The sequence below is a fragment of the Lissotriton helveticus genome, chromosome 6, assembly GCF_964261635.1.
Source record: "Lissotriton helveticus chromosome 6, aLisHel1.1, whole genome shotgun sequence".
In the NCBI taxonomy this organism is placed as follows: Eukaryota; Metazoa; Chordata; class Amphibia; order Caudata; family Salamandridae; genus Lissotriton; species Lissotriton helveticus.
The window spans coordinates 446,117,425-446,141,588 of record NC_136067.1 but is presented as its reverse complement, the minus strand read 5'-3'; the positions used below and the strand labels follow the sequence as shown (position 1 = coordinate 446,141,588).

The window sequence follows — 24,164 nt, the reverse complement described above, 5'->3', positions numbered from 1 at the left end:
CAATACCACTTTCTTTTCGTGTGCCTGTTTCCATCAGGACGAAACAATGAAATAAAGGTAGGGCTGATATTCTCCACGTTGAGAAACTGACGTCTGACTCAGTTTGCTTCAAGCCTTTCTTTTCCACTCATTTTGATTTCATCAAGGCAGAACAATAAGACATGGAATATAATGTCCCCCAACCCCTCCTCCAGTTGAGAAACCGAGAAGGGAGTTTAATGCGAGACAGCTTTCTTTTCTCTTCTGTTTCCACTGATGCAAAACAAATAAAAGTAATGACTTAGCTCATCAAAAAAGTATGTATATGCTGGGCATTATTTGTCTAGTTTTATTCCTATAGAAAATATTATTTTCTAGATCTCTTTTACCACGCCATTATATGGTGTTCGTTAAAATTGCACATGTTTAGTGTATTTGTGTAACTTTTAGAATGGGATGTCTTCTTTTCAATATGGCTTTTGAATTCTCCAAATAGTCAGTTTCATGATGAAAACAATGCAACTCGTGCATTGCAACTCGTGCATTGCAATGGAAACACTCTCTTGAAGGGGGAATAATACACCACATTAGACAATAGCATACGGTGAGCGATGTATAATACTTCTCTGGACCGGTCCAATATTAGCACTGTCTCAAGCTAGTGGCCAAGGGGGCAGAACAAGCCAATGGCTGAAGGGAACACACCCAAAATCTACTCTGTGTATGAGGAACAATAAATCGGTCTTGCAGACAGCTGTACTGTCAAGTGAGGCTACCTGCAAAATTAGATACACAAAGTAAAGTGGCTGGCAACATCTGGAGAAAACTAAACTGTAACATCTGTTTGTTTTAAATGGCTCAGAGGGAAGAGAATGTGATTGACGTTTGTGAAGTACAGGCACCTCTACATGTGTACAGGCTGACCTGCTGATCTTCGGCCAAATTCTGAAAACGAAATTTGTAAAATATGTTGAAGCGAAGTGTTGAAAGATTTGAGCTGTAAGAGGCTCGAGTGTTTCAAATAGGTTGTAGTTTTCAAGCAGTTTTTAAGCAGGTAAACGACGGGATACTGAGAGGGTATTTGATTACACTGTAAAATGCAGTTGTGGCATATTAGTAGTTATAAGTAGTCCTGTTTATTGAATAAACAATAGAAACAGCGTGTTTTTGTTTAATCACTTGATGTTTGAATGAAAGTCCCCATCCACAGCACCTTAACAGGGCTGATGACTATATTTTTTTCCCTGGTCCTCTGATGTATTAAAAGTGGTTTCAAATTCGTGTCTGTGAAGTTCAGTGGTTGGCAATGTGTTTAGATAACAAAACACTAGAGGGTACTAGTGCTCCAGGTAAGTCACTGTTTGCTTCTAAAGGATTACTTTCGTTGCATTTACCTTGATCGAAAAACATTCTTAATAACTGCAAAATGGTCTTCTTTATTGTAGGTTACAAAAGAGGATTTTCTTTCGTATGATTACATGCTGTGCATGGATGAAAGTAATCTACGGTAAGGGTCACTAAATAATCTATTGGAAGAGACATTTTGAGAAATTAACAGCGTTTAACGTTTCTTTGCAAATAATTTCCTCATGCGCTCAACTTTTGTGTAACCCTTTTTTTAAGGAATAGGATTTTGAATCGATTTATGATATTTAAATAAAATGTACATGCTGACAGTACCATTTTAGTTCTTGCCCTCCTTGTCTCAATTTATTTTTATTTATTTATAGAGTTTTATATAGCGCGAACGTGACCCACGAGGGTATCAGAGCGCTTTACAATAGTAGAATAACAATGGATGAGGTAGTTAACACAAACAAAATTGCCGATTTGTCATAATAGAAATATAAATGAAAAGTATATACATAGAAAAAGTAGAGGACCAGCAGTAGAATCTGCAGAGCGTTGTGCATTAGTTACTGTACGTTAGGACATTGTGCTATCAGACAAACATACTAATCCTAGATCGATTTAAAAGTAGATATATAAAAGTATATATGATCAAGCAGATCTACATCCAGCTAAACATTAATCTGCAAACAATTGTAGAGCAACAGGGTTGTGATGAAAAGTCTTACACTCAAATACAACCCATACTTAAATTTAGGACATGAATTTGTTCATTAGTAGACTCTTTACTTCCTTTTTGAAAACAGTAAAGGAGGTGATTCCACGCACTAGTGGAATCACTAGTGCGTGGAAACTCCTTCTACAAACTCCCTCTAAAAGTACAGTTAGAAGTATAGAGAGAGACTGGGTTTGCACCAGCCACGTCCAGCTATTGACTTTGTGATTTTCATGGATTTCCTTTGCATGGATATCCTGTCCTTCCGTCAATAGCTTGGCAAAAACCATAGTCCAGGCCTATTCACAAGTAGACTGGACTATGGCAATGCATTTTTTGCTGGGATGGCTGATTACCGCTTTACAAGATTGCAGGTGATTCAAAATACCACAGCCAAGTTAATCTGCAACATAGATCGGTTCGGGTCTGCTTCAGCTTGCCTAGCCTCTTTGCATTGGCTGCCGATGCGAAAGCGGGACAATTCTAAACTATTATGCTATGCGCTCAGTTTTGCACAATGAAGGCCTTGAGATTTTACAACCCAGAGTGGAATTTTATCAACCTACTCAGGACTTGAGATCTCAAAATTCAGCTGTGGCTAAAATCAAGCGAATAAAAAAAGTAAGAACCGGGGGCCGATCTTTATCGTATTTGGCTGCTGTCCAATGGAATTAGCTCCCTTTGAAGATTCGACTCATTGAGAACTATACCGGGTGAAGGAAATTGAAAGCTTGGCTCTTCCCAGGCTAATAGTTTTTAGATATGTCTTGTTTAATGTGATCGCTCAGTGGCTAGGTCAGGCAACTACTCAACTCGGTGATATCTCTTTGGGTTCAAGTGCTGCGCTTTAGAAATAAATATGGCTATGGATTTTATGAATGGTTACCTTGTCCCATTTGTGTGTTCATTAGGCTCCCCTAAGAGGGGGGGGGGGCTGCTATCAGGTAGTATTTTTATTAGGGTTCAGATTTATCACAGGGATTCTGCTGGTAAAGCAGAACTGTGCATTGTAATGACAGAACGTCAGAATGTAGGGACTGAGTCTCTCTACAACATCAGTATCTGTCGGCCCAAAACCTGGCTAGCTCACAGTGCCTCACCTGAACGCCTAACCTTCCCAGAGTAGTAGGTGATTTTGGTTACCTAGAACAGGACCCTCTAGTCCTCAAGGGAACTGTGGAAACAGATATTCACCTTTCGTCTCTCACTCATGCAAGACACAATGAAAGTTTACAATACATTTATTGAAACTATCATAGTCTTATTATGATGCAGATGTCCTGTGATAAGTAAGCAAATACAACTGAGCAACGTAATCCGCATTACTAGCAGGCTTTATATGGTAAACAACTCTACCATAGCAAATTATCTACCTGTCTGTATAAACAAAGGGATATATTCGTGATCTCTGGGATTAGCAACCAATCCCATACCTGGTTTATGCAGTTAGGTGGTCTGCATCATAAGCGTAAACTCAGTTTAATAAAAGGCTGCATGTCAGGCTCTGCGTGCATTCGTTTCGGAACAGATCTCTGCCAGAATTCTCCTCCCTTTCCCCAAGGATACAAGACAGTTTATATGATAAAACTACTGTGTTGGAAAGCTGCAGTTGCACTACTGTGTTATGTCTAAAACGTTAGGAGTTGTTGCTGATCGGACAAAAGAAAACAGACATTATATTATGTGTTCCTGGCAAACTCATACAAAATGTGCATACCTGCTCCCGAGAAGAATCGCTGAATAACAAACATGTACAGCGTATTCCTGAAATAATGGCACACAAACAAATGTGGTGTGTGGCTGTGCAAAGCAAAGACTACCTAAAACATATGATACGCTAAACTAAGGGACGACCAAAGTGGACCCAGAAGGGACATCACTACAGATTCAGCATGGCATGTACCTTGCAATTGATAGCCACTATGTTCTTTGAGGTGTTAACAGTGCTTACTTTTTGAAAGTTTGTCTTGTTTAGATTCCTTATCCTGGCATAAAAACTCAGTACTATTTCCATTTCGCATTAATTAGTTTTACTGAACTGTCATAAGTTCGATTTACGGATTTATTTTACTACAAAGTAGAAATCTGTAGGCGTTCTTAGAGATGCAACACTATATGATGCCCCTTTTTTATCTAATGTGCTATATTTTGCTTTATGTGCCTTTGATGTTCACCACTTACAGCACAAACTTCATCTTTTTACTCCTCTTTCATAACTCCCTTCATTGGAGGTTCAGCTTAACTTTGGTAATGCAGCCTGTTTGCAAAGGATTTTTTGAATTATTACTAAAGAAAAGAAAACTCTCAAAAAATGATTGATAAACTGTTCTTTTTATTTGATTTCACACTAGATTTGATTGACTATAGTTTACATTTTATAATGTGACTTGTATGCACAGAACATTACCAGTGTAACCCCACTACCAGTAACACACAAACAAGCATTAATTTGTATGTATTATTGGATAGAAATATATCACTGCATGCCTGTCTTTGCCTGTTTTGTCACATTAAAGCCATAACTATTGGATTTGTCAGAACTTGTTCATTAAGGCAGTGTTTTGGTCTGTTAGTCCCAATAATTAAGGTAGAATTTGAAATAGATACTTTACCATAATATACTAGTGGACTCACTATTTCGATTAGTAATACAAACAATTCTGTGTGTTAGTCTTGCACATAGGCAGCATCATAATTGCCCACTTGTACCTGTTTGTGTGAGTCATGTAGTGTTGCATAATACTTTACTACATCTTTTGAGGAAAATCTGCTTTGACGTCATAGCTTTTTGTAATTAGCTTATAACCGTTCATGTTCACCAGCAGTGAGAGTTGTGGAGACTGGCAGGGTATAAGCATCCTTTTTTTTCTTTTCTTTTTTTTTTTTTTTACTAGACATTCCTTCTAAAAGCCTTGAGAAGGCAGTTCTTGAGTCTCAGTGAGCAACAACAATGGGAATCCGTTTGTGCAGAACATTTATGATCAGGTGATTCCAAGTTCTGTATTGTATCATACCTAGACGTAAAAAGGTCAACAGTTTAAGCCTCTTAACTTTAGATTTTGTTTTGAGAGCAATAGCAAATGTCTAGAAAGATGAGCACATTTTAAACGGCATCTACGGGATAATAAACTGCATATACCAGATAATTGAACGTTTTTGGAGGGTGAGGTACTCGCCCTGGACCTTTAGTTTAAAAATTAGCTAACACAATTTCAGCTTTTTCATTAACCAGAAAAAAAGCTGCTGGAAATACAGCCAGAACCTTGTCCCCTCATATCCACACACTTCTATCTTTTTTATGATTATGGCATTAAATAAAGTAGCATTTGAGACTGAACTATCCAGTGCAGCTTAAAGTCATAGCTTGGAAAATGAAAGGATGTTGTAGTGTTGGCTTTCTAGTTGTTTTACCTATGTCATCAAATGGAATGTTGCCACACAGGATGACTGTTTGGAATGTTATGCTCTGATGCTAGAGTCAGTTGGGAGATGAGGATTGAGCTGACTGGTGACAGCTCCTGGTGGGGATTTACCTTGGAATTACTCTTACTATCTTGAACTACCACCTCATGTCAACATAATTAATAAATACATCTTTCTACAAGAACCTACGTGACCTGATCATCATTTACATTACTACAGATGTGTTCTCATGGTGCAAGATTTGGAAAGGAAATACAATCCAAAGAAGTGAATAGTGTGAGTGAAGTTTTCCCCAAAGTCTTTCTGGTCCTTTCGTGCCTTTTTACATTTTAAGGATGCTGAGGTTGCAAGAAACCCGATTGACCTGTTTATTTTTAGTGTAATTGTGCATATACGCTTTTACTTAGCTGTTTATCTGAATGGGTATATGAAAAAAGGTAATCTTTAATTCACTTTGCCATAAACTCATTGCTCCGAGTCTTCTTTTCTCAGCCCAGTTGTGAAATTGAAGTGAAATCTCCTCTCAAGAGCAGTCATCCAATTGCATAACTTTTTATTTAAGTGAAGCAAGTATCCCGTCTGAAGACTATAAGACTACACTCTCCTCAAATATTATCTATTTGTGTAGACTTCTAAACTGAGGACTCCAAAATCCATCTTCCAAAACTCTGGAAGGAGGGTAGACCCTTTAAAATAAGATGTGTGATTCTGAGTACTGAGAGAACCAGTAATGAATTGCAGTGTTTTCCCTTTCTTTCTTTTCAAACCTTTAGACTCGACCAGGATATCCTCAAACCAATTACTTTACTTCTGCAACTCTCGAAAAATACCAGAAAGACAGAGATTTATGTGTCATTTGCTGTCTGCAAATATTTGTCAGGTTATGTGCCAGGGGGAAGTTGGCCAGCAAACTGTGCTTAGACTTCCATATTGGAAAGTGAAGAGAGAATCCTCTAAATCCAAGGATATTAATATTTTTGCTAACCAGAGCAGGAGATTTCTTTTTTTGTGATTATTTTGTAGCAAAAATCTCTTAAAATTAACTGACTTCCCTCCCTTTCAGATTCATATGAATTAATTTCAGATAAATTTCAGATCACCTGCTAATTCTGTGCGGGGTAGACTCTTTTTCTGAGACACACAGATGCTATACCCCAGGATCCGATCCAACATGTCCCTCAACAAAATCTGTTGCTTGATCAGGTTCACAGGTATGAAGTCAAGATTCCTGAATTGTTGGACAGAGATGCAAGTTTTTGTTATCACTGTGAATTTAACACCCATCTGTCCCACGAGCAGGTTGAAATTAAGTGCCTGATTCTCCCCACAACCTCTGTCCACCAGTCAACATAGTGATCAGTGGTGAGTTGGGCATTTGCTGGAAGAACTGCAACGTGTTTTTCAGAGACTGTGCTCAATGCTCTATTCTAGCACCTGGATCAATACAAATGTCTACCATTCTTTTGTAGACCACTTCCAAGCAAAGTAGGGAAACTCCTCCCATAATCTTGATTTCACAAACACTTTTTAACTGTTGCTAGAACATATGCTGCCCAAAAATGTAATTGTCAAGGCCCTACAGTTCTATTGCAAGAGGGCATCATGCATCACACATGTCATGGTAAATCAAGCCATTTTTCCTTTTCTTTCTTTATTCATTTATTACTTGCTGCTCCCTGTTTCTGATCACTGCTATTATGGTGTCCAGTAGAAACCTAACCATGTTTGCTCCTCTGTAGAAAAAACGTTAACCACTGTTTAGTTCATTGTTTTTTTTTTTTTTTTTTTAATGGCATCTATGGTTCGTGTCGTGCTAATCTTGCTACTACTTCTTTCTTCTGGACCCACCATTGTTGATGGTGTTTTGCTTTTTTGTTGAATGAACACGAGGGTACTCAATAGCCTTTCACTGTCAGCATTCCATGTATACATGGCTCGGTCTCCGCAGGGTAGCAGTCAGGGGGCTGTTATTTCTTCAAATTCTTGAGTTCGTGCTCATGCATGCTCAGGAAAAGAAGAATTCCATGCTTAATATACTGAATTGTAAGTTCTGGTTTATGTGTGGGAGCCCGACTCAAAGTGATTTGGACTTTTTCTAAAAGGAATAGTATTGTAGCACTGATCGGCGCAGCCTTCCTTGTGACCTCTCAGGACGAAATTGATCCACAGGCAAAGAAAGATCAGCATATTCCTCCTTAGGCGAGGAAGACATGACTCGTCCGGGACTCTCATTCTGTAAGTTCTCATATGTTCCATAAACATTCTCACTTGAAAGGAATTTCCAGATCTTCGCCTTCAAAAAGTGTGTTTTTCATCTTTCTCATCCACAGTTGATGTTTTTCATTTTTCATATTAACCCATGATGAAGATTATTAAGTAGTTGATGCTGTTCCTCCTGGTTTAGACAACAGTTTTATCAGTTTCTTGCTCCTTGATGAATCTAGCTAACTTCATGGTTCTTTAGGTGGAGCAGAGACTGCTGTCATTGTCAGACTTGTGTCTTCTGTAGAAGAGGAATTTGAATGGGAAGCAACTTAAGTTTCACACTCAGAGTTTTTCTGAACTTCAGAGTGGTTGATCAAAACGGACAATAGTGTCTCACCTAGGACTGCATTTCTGTATTGGAAACCAGTTTGCTTCTAACAGATTTTTATTTAAGCCCTCCATCTTAAACAGCAGAAGGTGAAGGATGCCTCATCACTTCTGTGGTTGAGGATCCTTCACTTTACATTTTTAATGAGTAAGGTCTGTTTTAACATTGGGTAAAACAGAGGGGTAGCATTGTAGTGTTCTTTTGTCCATCAATGTTATGAACAAGTCATCATATGTACCTATCATATGAATTTCCTGGACACTGGAGTTATTTTCTCTATCCAGTTAGCCATGGGTCTTTCTATATGCGAGTTGGGCCTTGTGAATTTGTCATGTTTTCAAGTGTACTTTGACGTCCATATGTGACATTTACCATTAAAAACACTGGTGCCACTGGTGTTATTAGAAGACCACCTTTTATGTGGTCTTCTAATAATTGTTAAATAAACCAGTTGGAGTAAGCCAATAATTAAGCCTGCAGTAGTCTTTGGGGGTCTTCAGGCCCACGACTTATGTCTCACTGCTTGCTGTACAAACACAACAGTAACATGTCCAAAAGAAAACACGTTGCTATGTAGAATAGCCTACTTTTATGCATTAAATAAGTCAACTAGCTTTAAGGAGAGGTCTGCTAGTAATTAGAATTTTTAACTTACACATTATCCCAAAATATAGTTCAGGTCGAACTGTAGATTTTGAATAAATATATCAGAATTGTAATTTGGAAAAAACGTATTTTGTGCGGTCTCAAAGCTTTAGCGGTAATTAATTCATGTCAGCTGGGCTTCCCTGCTGACAGTGATTAAACCTTGATGAGGCATGAAAAGTCTGTCCTGCTAGCCATTAATAGAGCTACTTCTTGAAGAAGGAAGGCTGTGATGAGTAACCTCTGGCCGCTTATCCTTTAAGTTGGCAATTGAGAGTTCACATGGACACAACATCACAAATAAACAAGCTGGGCCTGGACCTTTTCTCATGTCTGAACTAAAGAGTGATTCGTTTGCAGAACGTCCCTTTTGGATTCTGCTCCCAGTCGGGTAAAGGTTTGTTTCCAGAAGAGTCAGGATGCATTCTTATTTTAACAAGGCAGTTCCTATTAATAGTTTGGGAGCTCTTAAGACTGAAGTGATTCATCAGCTATTTTCAACAGTCTTCTGGAATGGTTTGCAAGCAGGCAAAAAGGACCTGCAGCAAGGCTTTCCGATGGCATTCAATTAGAATCGAGTCACGTATTGCCACCAGTCACTGCCCCAGAATACATCTTTGCCTTCTCAGAGCTTTTGTTTACAGTCCTGAAGCCATCTGCAGTAGCCTGTTTTGCCCCTCTGGAGAAATTTGACTTTGAAGGGAAAAAAACAGTCTCTTGTTGAAACCATCATCCTCAAAGCTTGGCTAATTCCTGACCCATCACAGTTGGCAAGAAATCCCAACCTGGTCCTTGCCAAGTATGACTCCTAAACAGTACACCACCTCCATTTTTTTCAGATGTAGAATGGCCCTCAGCTTCCTTTAATCATCTCTCACGAGCTCCTTTTTTGCTTTATTTCTTCTAAGTTTACACACTTTTGAAACATTTGGACATAAGTTATAAAATTATTATTGCAAAAACGAATCTACTACTCCTTGATGGACATTGTGTTTTTTAAGACAATCGGCCAGCATCGTGCCTTTGTTGAATTTTTTAAAGAAGTATTCTGCCATTCATATGGAGCATTGACCATTTTTTATGCTTTTAGGATTAATTGGCATCTAATCAAATTATGTAATGAGTGGTTGCTTAAATGGCCAGACATACTACAGCGCAGTTAAGAGTATCTTCTATCATTGTGCCACAAACACACAGAAACTAAATAAAGCATTAAAACCAAAAAAGAAGTACAGCTTTGTGGCACAACTGTGCCTATCGCTGCTACTTTAAAAAAATTAAATTGCTTAATATTTGCTCCAGTCTCTTCTTTCTGAGAGGGCTAGAGGTTATTACTACAATACTGTAGGAGTCTTCTCTCACTTATTTTTTATTTTATACCTTTCCTTTAATAAAGGTACTGATGTGGTTGGCCTCGAGTTAAAAATCTCCACTCAATTCAGAGATCCTTTTCACTGTCCAGAAGGCAGAGTGGGCCAGATCCTTGGAAAAAAACAACTGCATTCTCATAATAATAATAATTTGTTGTGCCTGATGGGTACAACTGTGTGGTGCTTCACTTTGTCTGCTCTGTGGTGGAAGTTCTCAGTAACTTTAGTCCCGGGACCAAGATGCTCTTCCCAATAAATGTTTCATTTTAAGCTGTCATTCAAATCACAGATCAGTTGCTGAGGATTGCGGACTTCTATCTTCTCTCAGATTTATCATTCTATTATCAAAGACTGATTGATCTTCCTAACAGAAATTCGTATTAAAGATGGTAAAGTTTAACCCGAGGCAGGTCACAAAATAATCGACGTGAAGCAAGATGAACTTGCCTGCACAAATATAGGCTGGTTCGTGGTTGATTACATAGTAAGGAGGATGCTTTGGCTTTAATTTTGTAGGTTACCAAAAATAGAACACTCGCATGTTTCTCTCTTTACCTGACCATGTTTCCTAGCTTGAATTTGTCAAGACCAATTTCATGCATTCCAGGTATTGTCTGCAGTGCTAATGTGACTGGAGACGTTGGACTTCTAAAATGATTATCAAAACATGGTCTTTTCATCGAAATTGATAATGTTAATGTGGAGTCCTTCATGATCTCCTATACACTATATTTATTTTCTGCGATATTTGTTTTGTCACTGTATATTTTCATATGTATGTTTGGCAACATGAGCTTATTCCAGATTCACATGTTGTGCATAATCCCACCACCTAGAGATTGGACTCTGAATAGGTTTTTGTTTGTCGGACATCTACCATAGACAAATTCTAAAAGGCTCATGACATCAATCAAATACATGATTCTCAGCAATGCAACTGCTATCTTTAGTTTGAATATTTAGCCATTTTGTTTAGACCATCAGATTCAGAACCATTGTTCACATTGGAATAAGAAAGTGAATGACTTTACAAGCAAAGTGACCCAACAACTGTCCTCTTGTGATTAAGAATTATGTTGTATTAAATCTAGCTCATATTAACCCATCTCCCTCCTTAACGTAGAGCTAAAACTCCTAGCTAAGCTCCGTGCCATCTGTCTTCGTCAGCTAATAACATCTTTGGTCCACCCTGATCAATCCAGTTTCATGCCAAATAGGGGGACCAGACTGAATCTCTGGAGACTCTTTGGTGTTATGACGGGATCTAGGGACGAGGCAGTTTCAACAATGGTGTTCTCTATGCATGCCTCCATGGCATTCGACACTTTGGAGAGGACCTACATGTCTGAAGTGCTGGAACGCATGGGGTTTGGCCCCAATTTCATAGGCTGGATGCTCCTTCTATATAACGATCCCATGGCGCAAGGTCAGAGTAAACGGGACAGTCTCCAACAACTTTGTCCACTTTAGGGGCACAAGACAGTGCCGCCCACTTTCTCCATCAGTTTTCTCCCTAGCCTTGGAACCCCTGGCAGCATGGGACCCACAAGACCCAAAGATACAGGGTATACATTGGGGGGGGGGGCTCCTTGGGAAGAGTGTATTTAACTATATGCCGATGATGTCCTCTTCTGTGTTACAGATCCCACATGACAATTGCCAGACTGACTCAGATCCCGCAAATTTTTGGGCAACACTGGATATACAGCGATGTTTATCTGGCCAGGTCGAAACAGAGCTTTAAATATCTAGAAGTTTACGTCACAAACGATCCCCATCTCTTCTATCAACAGAACTTAGTCCATATACTAGTCCGCATTAGAGCAGACATCCAACATTGGAGGGAATTGCCGATCTCCCTACTGGGTAGAGCGGCGATGTTCAAGATGATGCTGGCTCGGATGTTGTATGCTCTCCAAAACACTCCATACCGTGTGCCTGACAAATTTTTGACAAAGGTGGAGTCTACTCCGTCTTCTTCTGTGGAATACAAGCCCACCCCGCATAGCCCTCAAAAAGCTCACAAGTGGCGTTTGCGATGGGGGTGATTGGCCTCCCAGACATCACACAATATTACTGGGCCAAACAGTTTGCGGTGGTTAATGACTGGGGGTTTGCTGCCTGGGATGATCCAGCACTACAATTGGAGAGGCTCTCGTAGGGAGCCAAGGGCAACCAGGGAGTACTCTACAAATCAAATGCATTGAGTGGGTTTCTGCCTCAAACCCAAGCCACGTCCCAGGCCTGGAAGGCTGCTACTGCCTTTTTGGGATGGAAAGGAAAAATAACAGAGATGACTCCCCTGTGGTCAAGTGACGGCCTGAAAGAGGTGGGGGAAGATTCAGGGGTTCAGAAAATAGAGCCTTATCAGCATTTAACTTTGGGAGATATTTGGGAGGGGGATTCTATGCTCAGTTTAGCCAAAATATAGACTCAATATGAGCTTGCACCCACACGCATTATTGATGCATATTACCACACTCACCGTGGTTCCTGAGGCTCTGCCTTTGGAGGACCTTATCCTTACGGAGCCACTACTGAAAAAGACCATCTCATTTATCTATAAGAAACTAACTAATAACTCTCCAGACATCCTTTCCACTATACACTCTAAATGGAAGATTGATGGGGGACACTTTGAGGAGGGCGAGTGGGAAGGGGCCACTGGGGCATTTTAGGAGGTGGTTAGCAAATCAGGGTTCAGTCTTATTCAACTATGAATCCTATACCGTTCATACCACGACCGCACCAACATTTTTGCCATGGGTTGTAGCCCATCGATATCTGCCTCCGGGGTTCTGGGGAGAGGGGTACATTCTTCCATGTTGTATTTGCCTGTCCTAATATTCCGTCCTACTGCTTGGCATTGCAAAAACTGACCAGAGAGATCATAGGAATAAAGATCCCAGACTCTGCCAAGATATGCCTCCTTCACATCTGGGTGGATGACCCACCACCTAGGTGCAGTAAATTGTGCGTAACGCTGGGCCTGTCCGTTGCCAAAAGAAATATAGCGAGTATGTGGGGCCTGCGAGATGCACCAACTATGGCCAAATGGGAAAGAGATATGGACTTGCGCATGTAGGATGAAAGAACCATATATTTAGGCAGGGGATGCCTCACAAAATGGGAAAAGATTTGGTCCCTTTGGCGATCGTACCGGTGAATGGTGGAAGAGGACTTTCAAAGCCCTAGAGTCTTTTAATAGGAGTACTCCTTGAATCAAGAGCAATGAGACTATGTATGGTAATTGCTGCTGTGTTATTCTTTTTTACTTTCTATGAGATGCATGACCCAATTGTTGCTGTATTGTCCCTTGGAGATATGTCAATGCTGCACTGCTTATTATATGTGTTGTTTTATAACATACAAAAAAAAGCTTAATAAAGAAAAAAAAAAATCTGTTAGATTGCGGCCAATTGCCTAATCTAATGCACCCTGAAAATAACTTTTGCAGTTAGCGAAGGTTCCATGGAAAGTACCTAGCTGGTTGACTAATACGTCCGCACACGGTAACTTGAAGCTTAGTTGGACTTTTGTCATGTCCACTTTCACTTGTTTCTTTCCATATTAACCTATTCAGCAGTTGGTAACATTTGAGAAAGTCTGGATTTAGAACATTCATAAATTCATGATGGGGTTTTGTTCTTTTCATACAACGTTTTGTTATTGTAGAATTTGCATAATTGTTCTATGAAATAAAAGCGTATTCAGTGCATTGAATTGCAAACCTTGTTGGTTTACAACTAATGTATTCCTTTTTCCCCCAGAGATCTGAAAAGAAAAAGTGATAAAGTTCAAAATTGCAAATCAAAAATTGAACTTCTTGGAAGCTATGATCCACAGAAATGTCGCATCATTGAAGATCCGTATTATGTAAGCCCCAATAAAACCATATTTTATTAAGCATAAAAATGGCTGCTATGCTTTTTGTATATGTTATTTATACTGGTCTACTTCCCTATATTGATTGTGGCCGTTAGACATAGGAATCAGAACAGAATTAGCATGTCCTTAAAATATAAAAAGATTTGTAAACGTATGCATATGATACACCTGCTTAAGTCCCTTCACTCTACCGAACAAGTCCAAACATGTTTTGCCTATATATTTCTTTTCCTGTGAACATATTTTCCTTCTGGCAAGATTTTTTTCCCCGTCTTTTAGGTCATATTGATGCCAAAGGTTACGAACTCCAATGAATATAATGGGTTTAACCAAAGATTGACACTGGATTCTGTAACTTCATGATTCACTTTTTCCTGTTATTGTGCAGTTCATTTTTCACTTCCGGCTAAGGTGATTTCCTGTCATCCAGTCACTATGAACACTTCATTCCCGAACCTTTGTGTCATAACCTACTGCATTGTGGATACTGTAGTCATGCAATGAGTGCACCCAAACTTCTAGATAGAATTAACACACCTGAAAGCAGAAATTCGTAGGGAAAAGGTTTAGGACTGTAGGCAGCATACATAAATGACCTTGAGCGAGGTGATTAACCTACTGTGGGGCTAATTGAATTTAGCTGGAGAAAATCATTTTAGCTTGCTATCCACATATGGGTTTCATGTATCTCATTAAAAGGCATTTGAAGTTAAGGAAGCCGCTTTTGTCATAGCCTGCTCTCCCATAACACTAGTTTTTTTCACTTTGTTTTATTCTATAGCAAATCGTGTCATGTTTTTCTATACATTCTAAGTTAACTCTACAAAAATATTGCTTGGCGTGAACCTTTCATATATCTGACCGTTCCAGCTGTGGTTGGCCTTTTATGGTTTCCTCCCTTCAACCACATTCTTTGTTGAGGGAGCTGCCGTACGTGTTACAAATGGACAGGTATAGTGCTCATCTAAAATAGCGTATGTTGCATGGAGTCTGCAATCTCCTCCAGGAAGCAGTAGTGGTTCATCTAGTGGCACCACTGCTCATGTCAGTTTACATAGTATTCTGCCTAGGTACAAACTCAATGATCAATCACAGACCACCCCTATAAACAGAATCTCTTGTGATATTTCAGTGCATCATAACTGTTGTTTTCAGTGAAGCACTTGCACTTTAGCGATTAATAAATGTTTCTAGACTTAAGAGCCTCAAGTCAATCCCACGTTTATGGGACTGCAGCTCAAGGTATCCTGCATCATCCCAGGTCTGAGGTCTTCCACCTTTGTTCAAAGGTCACCTTCTCCCGTAAAAACTGTTCTCGTACTTCCAGGCTCTTTCTCATTCTCAATACAGCCCTGCCATCTAGTCGCAGGACCCAGAATGCTTCTAATGTGTTAATCGGAGTTGTGAGCATTAATCGCATGCGTGCGGCGGCTATTTTTGCGCTGCGCGGCTTTTTTCAAAAAGCCGCGTTACATGACGAGCTGAGCTCGTCATCAGCGTGCGAGCGGCACAACTCATGACGAGCTCAGCTCGTCATGAGCGCCGAAGGGGTTAATACTGTGTTGCATGTTTTGCAGTCAAAAAAATCTTTTACTGGGCTTCTCAAATTCTTTTTTGCATCTTTGATTCTTGTTTGCCATTTACTTACTCTTCTCTTTTTCTTTCAGCTCAGGCACTTTAGACCACTATGCTTTAATTGTTGACTATACTTGTGTCACTGATTGGTTGCATGAGCTAATCCCTATACCCTCTGCATCTCTTGCCTGAAGAAAAGTCAACCTTTGGAGTTGTCTTACTTGACTGTAAGGGTGTTCATATCCCACATCAGATGTTATATATCATCATTAGGAACAGTATCTCGGCCAAAGGCACAGTCCAAAGTCCAACTTGCTTGTGAAGTTAGCAAGGTGTTCACCCTCTATGGCCCTCAGAGTAGTAATTCACTTTAATCCTATGAATTACTGTTCTCTCTTACCAATAAGTGGTAAGACAATTTGACAGGTCAGTGGGAAGGGGAGCCATCCTCCTGGGAACCGAATACCATGAAATATCACCCTCCTCTTTCCAGAAGTTATCTTGCCCCATTGAGGTAAACCCCTTTCCAACAGTGTTGAAAGGTTGATATACAACTGGAGTGTGAGTCTGTTCCAGTCTCTTGTTGGAGCTGTGTTGCAGGCCAGTTGCATTGAGAGGTTGATGAATTCTTCTCGCTGGGCACAGGTGAGCCGACCAAGTCTCAGTTTAAATCATTGACTGCACAGGCCTGCACAATAAAGTCCAAATCCTGTGGGCGATGTTTATGGTAGCTAGGGCAGGTCATTGTTACAAAACAGTTCCATCACAGCCCGCTTCTGCGTCCTTTGTGACGTCATGTCAGATATTTAGACACTTTAACCTATTGTATAACTCTTTCAGTACTTTGTTCTTCCTTCCCAAACTTCAGATGATTTCATTTTGAGCTCCGGTGTCAGCCAAGGCCTATGATTTCTCTAAAAAATTAAATGTATAACAACTATACTTGGTGGGTCCACTTCAGTCATTGGCTAACTTCATTGTGAGTGTTGGTATTTCGCCGTTTCACAAGGAACCCAGTCATGCTTAAAGTACTTCTGTTCAGTGCCAGGGACTACTACAGCAATGTGTGTTTTTAAGGCCTAAAATTATTTTGCATTCTAGTCATTTTTTTTAAATAGACTCGGACCCAGTAGCTTCTCCAACAATAAAGTTTTGCAAAAAACATGACCAAATAAGCATTGACAGCACCAAAAGACTGGGAGCCACAGATTGCTCATCTGGTTTAATCTACTGAGCATGGCGTTCATCCAATGAGGAACCATGGCCATTGGCTGTGCCAGATCTTGTTATTTTTTGTCATGTTGATACTTCAAAACTATAAAATGAAAGCTATAAACCTGGCCATCCTACTAGTTTGTGTACACTGATATCATTAAACAAAGAAAGAGCTTATCTGTGCTATCATTGTACTGTATAAAATGTTTGCACATGTCTGTTTTTTGTACAGCAGGTATCCCTCTATCTTAAACTTGAATGTACTTTTTTTGGAAGGGGTTAGATGACTAGGACTTGGTATAATAAATATCAGCAATACGCAGTCAAACCTCCCCATCCAACTTCAGACACATTCCCAGAGCTAGGTGCTGACAGATGTTTTATTTTCGAGCCTCTGAATAATTCGTAAAGCATAGCCATTTCTAGTAAGGTCAGTCCAATATGGCAGAGAGTCTGTCAAGTTTTTTCCCCTCACAAAAGTTTAGTAAGATAAGAAATGGTTTGAAAAATGAGGAACAAGAGAAAAGTGTCCTACCTTCTTTGGATCTTTATTGTCTGTCATTAGTGCAGGATGATTTTTCAGACTTTTACTTTACTGTAACAAACTTGTTGTGTCTGGCAAACCTTTAGGCTCTCCATAGGGTCCATCTTCTGCCTGGTAAATTAACACAGGTAAGTAATCTTTAGCAAAATCGATCATGTGTATAATTCGTGAGTACTTGAACTCTGGTATTGTGCATCATGAATTCAAAGCTTCCATTATTCAGCACTTATTGGAAAAAATCCTCCAGAAAATATCTGGCTACTTTATTTTATATGGCAAAGTTGCCAGAGAAGGTTGTACCATCTGTACTTCAAAGCCTTTCTTTAGGTAATGGCCTATTGGATGACAGTTAAGCCAGTTTATTACCTGGATTAGGCACGACACCTGTAATCACCTCTTTAATTGATGACCTGTCTATGATGGTTGATAGTAAAGCACCATGAGGACTTCGGCAGCCACAAAATGTTAATTTCTCCCCTCACAGCTATTCCTGCCAAAACCAAAGGTATTAGTGGGACCTAGTCCAGCAGCTATCTGGCTGCAAGAGAGCTTTGTCGGACACAGCCTGCAACTTTACTCTGCTTCTGGGTAGATTTCAGTTTCTGAGACCTGATCTGAAGGTAAAATCTTTGACCAGGACGAAGCCACTTGGTTTATTCGATCCATGCTCCTTTTGGGACGGTCTCTCCTACAAGAGCCCAGACATAACAAAGTAGCTAATTGTGCTGATAGTTCCTGGAGAGAAACAGAAGATTACAATGTCAAGATAAGAACAAATTCACACTTTATGGACATCCCAAAGAACTGAATACCTCGTTTCCGACGAAAAGGACAACCTAATGCCTCTGAGCAGTTTCTTGACCAGCAGATGTTCTTCCACCGGATGACCACCAGTGTGTGAATGCCCCACCAATATGCCCGAACAGAAGGTATTGACCAATCTGTATCAATCTGAGGCAAAGGAATTGCGAATCTATTACCATGACTAGATAATATGGATTTCATTAAAGACACGGAGTCTAACATTATGCATAATACTTTTAATGCAGTCTCCAAGCAGCCGCATTCATCACAAAGTAAAAGGTTCCAGAATAGAACAATAGGAACATATAAAAGGCAGGAGCCAACTACAATCTGCCTCTTTTAAATGTGGTGGAGAAGAAAATAAGTCCCAAATTTTAATCTTCCAATGCTTGTCTTAAACCAATCGCAAAATGAAGGACTAAGATGAACGAGGAAGGAACCAAAAGGCCAAACTTCTCGAAATTATGAAAGGTTACCTGAAAAGAGAGAAAGATATAAGCATTTTCAGAAAAGACATAATGACAAGCAATGCACAATGCAACCTAATCAATATGATGTTATAAATAAGCCAACTAAATCATAAATAATGTTTGAATCAATAGAAAACATTTTTCATCAAAGGAATTAGAGATAATGAGCAAAAAATATATAAAATGTAAGCTTTAGCCTTCCAAGGGAAGGGATGGGTGGGATAATGTTAGCCTCCGTGTCTTTAATGAAATCCAGATTCTCTAGTCATGGTAATAGGAGAATCGCAATTTAATTACTAGAACGAAGGCTACATTATGCATGTTGGTAGCTTTGTAAGACTACATCAGACATGTGTTCAATTGGTTTGCAGTAAGGTCGTGCAAAAGTGCTAGCATTAGACCAGTCGGCCACTTTAAGAATGTTGTCCAATTTACCACTAGACCAGAAAGATTTACTGGTCATAGCACCTCTAATTGAGTGAGCTTGGAATGTTTTTTAATCAATACCTGCTAAATTTATGACAATTTTGACCCATCTGGCAATAGAGGTTGAAGTTAAAGCTCTATGAGGTTTAGCAAAGGATATACGTAACTGAGTCACACCCTGAGCACAAAGACCATTCATTCAGAGATCATACTCTCTCATGCAATCTACCACACATAGTTTTGGGAATAAATCAAAGCGTGGATAAAAAATTGAATCAGACAGTCTTGGTTCTCCTAATTAGTTCAAATCTGACATCAAACATATTATAGAATCTATTGGTAATTTTAAGAGCTTTGACATCAGAAATCCTGCAGCAAGAAATTAAACAGCACTGTTGCGAGCTTGATGGATAGTGATTTCCTATTCAAGTGAGTATAATATAATCAGGCTAGTTAGTGAAGAGATCAAGAATTAACTTAACTTGCCAGAGAGACTCTTATCTGTGATTAGGAGGTCTCCTTAGTCGAATGCTCTTCATTACTCTACAAACAATAACATTCTTACCTACCGTTTTACCGTTGACGAGGGCATGGCCTGCTGAGATAGACAATCTATTGCAATTGATTGTTCTTTAGCTAAGACCCCTTTCGAATTGTTCTACAAGGAAGTTTACTATGTCAACAATAGGTGCCTCCAAGGAATCCAGGTTCCTTTCCCGGCACCAACGTACCCAGCTTCTCCATATGTTATACCTGTAGTGAGTGCCTGGGGCCCATGACTCTCCGAGGAGAATTGCACTTGTCGACGAAAGTCCTGAGATTTCATTGGATCTCCTGATACTCTCCAGGCAAGAAGGTTCAAACTCCCGGTCAGAATTAGGGGGTGACCTCCAAGATCTAAGTCTGTTAGAAGATTCTCTTGGGTAGGAATTAAGAAGGGGGTGGGTTGCACGGTAGTTCTAGAGTGGTGGGGAACCAGGCCTGAGATGGCCAAAAGGGAGTTATTAGGACAGGGCAGCACTGGTCCTGTCTCACTTTCTGTAGAACTCACTGGATCAATGCAAAGGGTTGGAAAGCATGTGCTTTGACTCCTTTCCAAGACTGGAGAAAGGCGTTCACTGCCAGAACACCCGGGTCGGGCATCCACCTGAAGTATTTTTCCACCTGAAAAGTTAGTCTGCTCACAAAGAGATCTATTTTTAGGGGTCACCAAATCTTGTTGAGACATCTGAATACGGAAACATTGAGCTTCCAATCGCTGTGATCGAAAAGAAACCTCTAGTTCCAATCCGACAAGATATTCGTTTTCCCTGGGAGGTATTCCGCTCTGAGAGTCATCTTGTGTTCCAGGCAGAAAATCCTACGTTTTTTAGCTAAGTTCGCGAGGTCTGCAGATTTGGTACCTCCTAGACAATTTATATAGGCTACCACGGACATGTTGTCCATCTTTAAAATGACTGATCTTCCCTGGATAGAATGTTTGAAACTCATAAATGCGTAAAGGCCAGCTGTTAGTTCAAAGTAATTTATTTGGTTAGAGGATTCCTCTTGCGACCAGATACCGCCCGTATTCTGAGCGAGAAGGCAAGCTCCCCAGCCATGAAGGCTCGCATCTGATTCTAAGACAAATACTGTGTAAGTATCCGGTAGCAGTTTCCGCAGGAGTGCCAGGAGCCGACGAGAAACCCAACCCTTCCCCCTACACCTCCCGTGCCTATCAAACACTAGTACACAAGGGTGATACGGAGGGAAAGGAGGGAACAAAACAAGGAAAGTAGGGGGTGACAAAACACTGGACTCTTCGGACACTTCTCGTCTTCAATGGAAAGATGAAGCTAAAAGGAATAATGGGTTAATACAACAGCAGTCACCTCCCAAGCCCCAATGTAAATACACAAACCACCTTTACCTGATAGCACAATGGTGTGACAGTGAAAGCAACTAGAATATCCTCTGGAAATATAAGTGAGATCGCGGACTGTATGGGTATCCAGTATGACCTAGTTTGAGGGACATGAAATATTACCTCTGAGTATAACACAAGTAAGTACTTAAGTGAGGGTATATCATATTGCTTCTTACCCAACCAGAACCACAGCCACGCTAAGGTGTCTCGTATAGTAAAAAGGTCTGAATCACAGAAGTGGCTGCATGGAAGGCAATAAATGCATATATAAACACAAATGGAACTGAATAAGAACGCAAAGTAAATGTAGTGCGCTACAAGCGCTTTACCGGTTCTTCGTGTCCCTGTACTGTGATGAATGCCAGCATCCGGGAAGTCCAGTGAACGAACACAAAAATAGGGAAATAAAGGGAAGGAGGTCACTCTCCAGGTGGACCACAAATCCCACAATGCCACGTAAACCCCCCGCACCCCAGCTCCAGCAAATACCGGCCGTTCGACGGGACCGTAGTCAGGTCCAAGACGGGTCCACTAGAAGCAGGGCGCAGATAGTCTCTATGACACAGGGGTAAGACAGCCGGCACTGAGCGAGGGGAGGTAGGGAAAGAAGCACCCACGTATATAAAATCTGTGGGTCTACCGGGCTAAAGGCAGAACTCTTCTGTGATACCAATGAGCATCATAGAAGAAACAATGACTCGGAGCGAGGTAATCTGTAAGGAAGAGTCTCGGAAAGAACTCAGAAAAGGAAAGCGGCTTCAGGACACAGGAAGAGCCGCTCTGGTATCCAAGCGAGAGGCAAGGTCTAAGTAACCTTAAAACCAAGGCTGGAACAAACAAACAAACAAAAATGAACGGCACTAGGAAAATTGAATGCCGTATCTCAGATCACGAAGGGATTCCCATAACACAGATGGGCAAGACACAGGAAGGGGCTAAGCGGAAGTAACTAGCCGATAGAGCGAGAAACTAGAGCGCAAAGCGCTGAGAGCCGGGCAGATTGAGCTTATGTTCTGGCTCAGAACCCTCGCGCAGGCGCATTACGGTGAGGCCATCTTGGATTGGTCTCGTCAGTTCGCCGTTCTGTTCCACGGATGATTGGCAGGCGTGACATACTGGTATTGAACCCAAAATTGCTTTGCCATTCCAAGCATCTAAATTCTCTAGGCACCAGGTTAGTTCAAATCTGGCTTCCTGATCTAGAGTAATGCGATGTCCGTACTAAAGGCCAGATCTTAGGGTTCTTGCTTTTTCCCTTTGGAGAGCCCGATAATTTAGGGGACCCGGAAAGATGGCTTGGATGGAGGAGGAAAGGAGATCCAGCAGTCTGGCTATTTCCCTCATAGACAGGTTTTCTTGTTTTAGGTCATGTTTTATTTCCTTCGTGATTTTGGTTATTTTCTTTGGGAGTAGAAGGAGACATCTAGTTGTATCTACGGTGAAACCCATGAACTCCAGGCTTCTGGAGGGAGTCAAAATCAATTTATCTTTGTTTATAATGAATCTAAAGCTTTCTAGTAGGTCTATTAGGGTCTGCAGATCTTGGACTATCTACGAGTGGTCTTGGGACATTATAAGGAAGTTGTCTAGGTATACGATTAGACGTATACCTCTTTCTCTTAAAGAGGAGGTTATTGTTCTCATGACCTTGGTGTGAATCACCATGGGGCAGAAGAAAGGCCGAAATAAAGGGCTTGAAACTGGTACAGGTGGTTTTTCCACATGAACTGAAGGAAGGGTTGGTGAATTGTGGCCATTGGGATGGTAAAGTATGCTTCTGTAGTAGGGGATCTCTGTGTATAGTCCTAATCTACTGAATAGTCCCGCCCATGTGCGTGGACCCCGGAGCAATCAAAAATAATCTCTTAAGCTGTCTTCATTGCAGTCCTGCATAGACACTTAAGAGAAAATTAAAGACCATAATGCAGGCTATACCTTCAAGGCTACACTGTCCAGTACTTCAATTAGAAATGCCAAGGATATAACAACAATAACACATTTAACACAATCTGTCAAGTTTCACCCATAGAGAAACTTTCCTCCCCTCACCAAATCCTTGGAATGATAGAGAGAAAGGTAGGGACAGACAAGCCTCCATAGGCTGCCATTATGTGTCTGGAAAAGGGATACCGTGCCTTTAAGGAACTCTCTGGAGACCCTCGGTATCCCAGCATGCTCAGCCCCTTCCTTTTACTTTCAGTTCTTTTTTCCGGCTCCTGCTAGCAGGACCCTGGAGCATTGAGCTCTCCCTTTTTAGGTTTTTCTACAAATTGTGCACTTTTAAAGTGACGTGTTTTTGCCTCTTCTCATCTTTGCTGGAGTTTCTCTGACGTTTTGGCTGCTCTTTTATCAAATATGCCTGCCTTATTTGATAAATGCCCTGACTGCTCTAGGAAAAAGGCAAAATCGCATCCTCACAGGGTGTGCATCCTGTGCCTGCCTTCTTCTCATGTTCCTGAGGAGTGTGATATCTGTCTTCAGTTCCCTAAAAGGACCCTGAAGGACAGGGAGAAGACCAGGCTCCAAGGTTTGGAGCAGAGAAGGCAGCAAGGACAAGGTGGGTCTGGGCATGAAAGGGGCTCCTTTCTCTGCCCGTGCGCAGGCCTCTGGGGGGTTCCCCAGTAAGGAAAAGGCCAGAAAACGCCACCGGTCTCCGTCGACGTCGATAGCCTCGACGTCTGCGTTGAAAGGAATGACCACAGTCTGTTCCCCGTCTCCCCAGGGCTCTGGGTCGAAGCGCCTTCGACGTCGAGGGGAGTGACGTCGAGACCTCCGACGAGGTCGACGTCGCCGTCTAGGTGACACCACCGGTCGACGTCGCCACGTAAGTCAGCGTCGTTGAGATTAAAATCAGCGTTGAGATGAATGTCGTCGACGCCGAGGAGATCGCTGTGGTCGAGGAAACGATCGACGTCGAGGCGACGTTCGTCAACGTCAAGGAGACGCTCGTCGACGTCAAAAGGACGCTCCGTGTCGAGGAGGAAGCCTAGACGTTCTAGAACCAAGACGGAGTCCTCTACTTCAGCGAGCACACGGTCGCGGCGGCGCCGTCTCTTGTCTACGAGGGGTAGGGCCTCAAGATCGCCCCCCTCTGGTCAAAAGAAGTAGAAAAGGAGAGTGGGACAGTCTCCGGGCTCGGAGTACTCTCAAGTTTACTCACCCTCCAAACCGAGGTTGCCTACACCTCCTTAACACGTGGATCCTCCTCCGCGTACCCCGACTCCTCCTCCACTGCCTCAACCTCCTACTTCTCCACCACCT

The 24,164-nt window shown here is 41.2% G+C and overlaps 1 protein-coding gene across 2 annotated transcripts in view; it reads left to right on the top strand.

Moving 5' to 3' along the window:
* Window positions 1-24,164, top strand: part of ACP1 (acid phosphatase 1) — a 105,615-nt gene that overhangs the window by 56,803 nt on the left and 24,648 nt on the right. For both annotated transcript variants that reach the window (XM_078647886.1, XM_078647887.1), the window contains exons 4-5: window positions 1,425-1,486; window positions 13,846-13,951. In XM_078647886.1, the coding sequence (XP_078504012.1) occupies window positions 1,425-1,486; window positions 13,846-13,951 (168 nt within the window). The remainder of the gene's footprint in view (window positions 1-1,424; window positions 1,487-13,845; window positions 13,952-24,164) is intronic.